We start from the raw sequence: 6,000 nt of genomic DNA, 5'->3' as shown, positions 1-6,000 counted from the left end.
CATTTTTTTTTACTCAAGAAAAGCACCAAAACATAAAAAAACGATTCAAATTCTGTATTGGCCTAATTGTATCAACCGTGAAATAAACTAAAATATTATTTATATGGTGTCTAAACAAGTAAATGATTGCGTGTGTATATATATATATATATATATATATATATATATATATATATACATTTATATAGAAATAAATATATATACATATATATAGATATTCCATAGAATTATGTGTATGTCTACAGGCAGCCTTCCCGGTGCCGCCAAACATCTGCAGGCAGTCTTTGTCCTGCCCTCACGTAAGATGGCTGCCGAGCGGTTTCCGGTTCGATAGCGGAAGTGCTACGCTTTCACCTCGCCCAAGGTAACTTCCGGTGTCTGTTTCTCCGGTGTGTGCCGGGTAAATTAGAGTGGACGATGCTGTCTATGGACTTTCTGGACGATGTGCGGCGGATGAACAAGAGACAGGTAGGCAGCGCTGACAAGATGGCGCTATAGACGAGGCTGCTGCTGAGCGCGGAGCAGTGTGCGGCGTCCCCGCTGCAGTGTGAGGACGGCTCTCCGCCATTGCTGGCCGCTCTGCAGTGTAGCCCATTATCTTCTCTCGTGTGTAGCACGGGTGCTGCTCTCGTCGAGGACAGAGCCCCTCTGCCTAAGTCATGAGCCCTCAGCAGACCCCATAGTGGTGAGTGGTCGGCAGTAGGCATGGTGACCGGACACACTGGGCTGTGCAAATGACAGTATTCAGCCGTATATGGCGACGTGTCCATAGTTCCCCATAGACCTCCATGGGCAAGGAGTGGTAACCATATATGTGGTTTATATACAGCGTGGACCTAAGAGTTTATGAGGAGGCCTACTCACTTTCAGGCTCCTGCTGGTAAATGTGATAAAATATAACATCCTTTATCAGGTTTTGTCAGGTTTGTCTTATTGCATATTTGGGATGTACAGTGAAATAGTTGACCAGAAAAACTGTGTAACAGACGTGTACTTTATTTCTGTTATTCTCCCCCAGAGATGTACTGACGTATATACATCTCTGAAGAGTAAATCGTTAAGGCACCGCTCCGGTTGTTGTTTTTTTTATTTCCCCCTCGGAGTGGTATCACTGGTGTCTGGTCCCTGCCCCTAGGAGAATACTTACCAGTAACAGCTTTCAGTGTAGGTCTATGAGAGCTTTGTTCTGGCTCTGTAGACTTACATTGAATAGGATTTTAGGATCGCCCATCAAACACTGGTGCGATCCGACAGATTCCAACCTGCAGAAGGCGAGCGGAGCTCTGCCAATAACACATGAAGGTTGGTGGGTATATGACAAGGGGCAGGGAACTCCTATTAGTGACATCACTCCAGCGGGGAAATAAAGCACTGGAGTGCTGCGCTTAGGTTCCTAGCTCAGTGCTCTTATAATTCAGTAGACTGGTGATATCTCAGAACCTGGGCCCCCATCAATCTCTCCAGCATCTTCCCCTGCACAGTTCAGCAGACAGGAGCGCACACCAAGCAGAATACTGATTCAATAGAAAGCATTGGCTGTGAAGCTTAAACTTTCTATTGAATCCCTACTGTGTGTGCGCTCTTGTCTGCTGAGCAGAGGGGTGTTTGAGCAATCAGTGGGGGTTTCAGGACCTGGGCCCCCACCGATCTGCTTAATTATAAGGGCACAGAAATATGACATAACCTTATAAAGGTAGTCTTTATTGAATTTAGTGGGGAGAAAACAGGGTTATTTCTCTAGGCCCAATCCTTTGCACCTCACCAGAGAGTTGGTGCCGAAATCCAGGGGGGTGGTTCTGTCATAACCAATGAAAGCAAGTTGAGAACGTGGTGGAGGGGATACTATTTTAAGTTTTTTTTATTCATTTTTCTATTATAACAAAGTATTCAGATGTACATAGACTTATTCCTTGTGTTAAATGTATACATTGAAATTTAGTCAGATGCAAGGAACAGTTACATAAATTTTTAGCGTATACGTCCAGCGCATATGCCATATGTCTGCAGTCATATAAATGTTAATCTATCCTTGGTTGATCGTCGGCTAAACCTACAGATTTCACCCCGACCGGCCAACGACCTATTGGGCATGTTTATATTTTAAAATTCATGATCCTTTGCGTTAAAGGGGGCTAAGTCAACAGTAGCTGCATTGTTAACAGACTCTCTGCATTTAAAGTTTATGGAAATCCGTGAAAAATTGAAGCCATGCTTTGTATTTAAGTATTAAATACAAGTCTCATCTGTTTTTAACTGATCCATTGCCTAAAGTCAATGGATAAGAAAATTAGACAGTCTACCTTGTTCAGTTTTTAAAAATGGATGAGCAAAAAAATGGATGGCATTGACAGTCTTCCCTATATGACTGTACATGCAGAGAAAGCTGTCAATCACTGAGTAGGACTGCCCACTGGACTTATATACAGAAAAACACTTGGAAAACATTTGGTTTAACTACTTCAACAAACCTACATATTCTGCTAATCTTTTCCAGGTTCCTTTTAAATCGTGACAGGTTCCCTTTAAATCGCACAAAACATACGTTTTTCAAAAAGAACGTAAAACAAAATTCTCCTGTGTCCAGAATATGTGATTTTAAAGCAGTACTATATCTGTCTTGCAAGAAATTTTTTGAAAACTGAAATTGTTGACTGAAAATCTTTTCAAAATTGCAGTGGTACTTCTATCTATAAAATCATGCAATTGCCAATGAAAGAAATTTGGAGAGTAGGTAAAGTAGCATGCTACAACTTGCTTGCTGCTTTGCTGTTTCCCTAAGGCCAGGTTCAGAGAGCTGTATAAAAACTTGGGCCGGTCACATCTGCACATTGCAAAAGGCTGTGTTTGCAGCGCAGTACATGTGCAGGAGCTGGCTGTCATTTAAATGCACTAGTCTGCATGCTCCCAAATTGTGTTTTTCCCCTATACAGACCAATTGTTCTATTTGGAAAATCAGTCATTTGCACTGGCACTTTTGACTGTTGTGCTCTTCGTGGTGCATACAGACAGGACTTGTCTGTATAATATGTGCGTCTGAACGAGCCCTAAAACTCGGTGACAATTTATAGTTAGAGGGTTGTTTTAGTGTATTAGTGTGCAGGACAGGAGTCTTGACTAGAGCAGAAGTCCTGCTTATATCAAATCCTGTTCTGCATCTCAGGACTGCAGTAGGAAAGCTTAGACATATATGATTCTCTCATCATTCTGCTTCTCATTCTCCTATTTGTCTACCAGAAAGACACTGACCAATGCTTGATATTGTTAACGTGGTCATACTCTGCAAATAGGCGTTGATTATACGAGCCTTCAGCCAACAGCTCTTTCCCAACCACCCCATACACATGCATGCTCAGCTCTGCCAAGCGTGTATGTGTTCTATATGAGGAGAGTAGGCCTCTGTCAGACATGTGGACGACGACAATCTGAATTGGGTTCTCCCAGGAATAGAAAAAAAATAAAGTAAAAGAAATACAATGTACTTTCATTAGAAAATCATGCTTATTTTGTCTAGGGAAGTAATCACTGAAGAATTAAAAAGGCTGTCACCTTGTAAGGCTATGTTCACATGTCCAGTAGTGATCAGTTAGAACGGATTCAGCAGAAATCTGTTAGGAAAAAAGTTTTGCTGACACAACTTTAGTCCGTTATTCACTAACTCATCTCTGCTGGATCTGTTTTTTTAACTTTGGAAACAATGGGCAATCCGTTAATGCTTCATCCGTTGTCATCTATTTCTAACAGATCCAGCAAAAAAAATCCTTCTTCTTGCCGTATCCATTAGAAATAGACAATGGATGCCGCTGTGGTGTTTCAGAAAAAACTATAATTTACTTTTAATAGCCATGCTGTGCACTAGTCGCAAAGGCAGGTCCCTGGCGACTTCTTCGCCCCACCCCTCCACACACCCCCGTTGACCGTAACTGACAAGTCTGCCCATGTGCACGTGTAAGTTGAAAACACAGGGAGAACAAACTGAGATGTGGTCATATAAATGTTATTCAGTTTATTAGACAGTAAATATTGCCAGCAAAGGAATTGCAAGAGGCGCATATCATAAAAAATAGTGTATAAAATTACAAGACTGCCTCTATATCGAAAAAGTGTGAAAAACACTTGATGGCATGACAAATTGAGATGATTCTATATAAGACAATTGCCAAAGTGCAAATGCAGATAGACAAAGCAATATAATAGCTTCTATCTAGGAAAAATAATTGCAAACAGAAAAATCCTATACAGTTATGCCATATAATTTGAACACTTTGTATACATGTAGTTGAAATACAAATCCATGAGGTATACATTTATGTCCACATGTGGTTGTAATATATGTACTAAAGTGCAAGTGCCAGCCAATGGATAATATACTACTGTGCCTATAGATAATCCCTATGTAGGGAGGCAACTGTGAAAAATGGTAATTAGATGTAAAAGAATTTACAACTGACGAAGGTATGCTGAAATGCACATTGGGGTGGGCGCATACCGTGGATGTAGAAAGCTACACAGGCTCAGGTATTTATCCTACTTAGCATACATTGTGTACCTGTAGTTGTAATCCATTGGCTTGCACTTAAGTACCTATATTACAACAACATGTGGATGTAAATATATGCCTTATAGATTTATATTTCAACTACATGTATACAAAGTGCTATGTGTGCGTATATATACATTTGTCTTTTGATGCTTTTTCTTAATCATGTGCACGTATAGGCAGAGGCTTGTCAGTCACTGTCAGCGGGAGGGGAGAATCTGCCGTGGACCTGCCTGAACGACTAGTTGTGGCTCGGTCCCCGGCTTCTGTTAAAAGCATGTTTTTCTCTGAAACTCCGCTGCGTTTCTGAGACCGACCAACCAGGCGTTGATTGTACAGCCAGTGGCTGATACATGGGGCCCATTGTTTGGGCAGCATACATCAGCTGACAGGTTCCCTTTTAAAGAATCTACAATGAAACAGTAACTTAACATGTGGGAAAGTTTAATAACCATCCTATCCTCTGCCAGAGCTGTGGAGTCGGTAAGCCAAACCCCACCGCCTCCGACTCCTCAATTTCCCTGATTTCCGACTCCACAGCCCTGCCTCGCTACTGAGCATGTACATAAAATGCAGCACAGATTTATCTCAACTAAAAGCCAAGATCCTTAGATCAGGAACAGACATTTATAGAACATTTCATAACTTTTCCAAATTCTTATGAAAACATTTACAGCACATCCTGTATTGAACTACTGTACCCAATTTATTATATATTTTAGGAGTTGGTCCATTTTATTCCTACTCCCCCAAAATGGACACAGACTCCGACTCCACAGCCCTGCCCTCTGCAATCCAGAACAAAGTCAAAATGCACTTCCAGAACACAAACTGGTACTTGGAAAGGGTACTTTCAACTCACATAAAATGCCTTGAAAAATATGAGCATGCAGGGACTCATTGGCAAATACCCTTCTATCTGATCCCCACCCCCACAACCTTTTTTTGTGTATGTTTTGTTTGTTAAAGAAACACTCCCATCAAAATTGTTATGCTCTTAATATATTGCAATCATCATATTATACAGCACTGTGTATTTACAATTCCTCATTTTTCCCTTCTACCCAGCTAATTCTTCTCCTTTCCATTAGGTCTATTACATCATGTGATTAAAACTGACTAGCTGAATCGTTCTAAGCTCTATTTAGAAACAGGAGGTCAATTTTCCCTTTATGAGTCATTGCAAAAGTCTATGGCAGGGGGAAGAGCAGAGCAACTTGGTCAGGAGTTGAAGAGGGGAAAGATAAATGCAGGAACAAGAGACTTCCTGTTTCTACATAGAGCAGAGAAAACAGAATTAGCTGGGTAGAAAGGTAAAATGAGCAATTGTAAGTACACAGTGCTATATAATATGATGACTGCAATATATTAATGCAATGTTAATAGGATAAAACTTTCATGGGAGTGCTTCTTTCCATCCCATCTTATCAAGAAGCTATCATCAATCCTTGGTCAGGTTTATT

At 40.9% G+C, this 6,000-nt stretch overlaps 1 protein-coding gene across 1 annotated transcript in view; it reads left to right on the top strand.

The window, feature by feature from the left end:
- The first annotated feature begins 310 nt into the window (after window positions 1-310).
- SEC11A (SEC11 homolog A, signal peptidase complex subunit) overlaps window positions 311-6,000 on the top strand; it is a 35,307-nt gene continuing 29,617 nt past the window's right edge. The window contains exon 1 of the mRNA XM_073652672.1: window positions 311-468. Coding sequence (XP_073508773.1) covers window positions 418-468 — 51 coding nt within the window. The 5' untranslated portion in view covers window positions 311-417. The remainder of the gene's footprint in view (window positions 469-6,000) is intronic.

Source organism: Phyllobates terribilis, unplaced genomic scaffold, assembly GCF_046119375.1.
Source record: "Phyllobates terribilis strain yellow unplaced genomic scaffold, ASM4611937v1 Scaffold_11__3_contigs__length_659146591, whole genome shotgun sequence".
Lineage (NCBI taxonomy): Eukaryota > Metazoa > Chordata > Amphibia > Anura > Dendrobatidae > Phyllobates > Phyllobates terribilis.
Note: the sequence above shows the minus strand (reverse complement) of the source record. Positions and strands in the feature narration are given on the sequence as shown.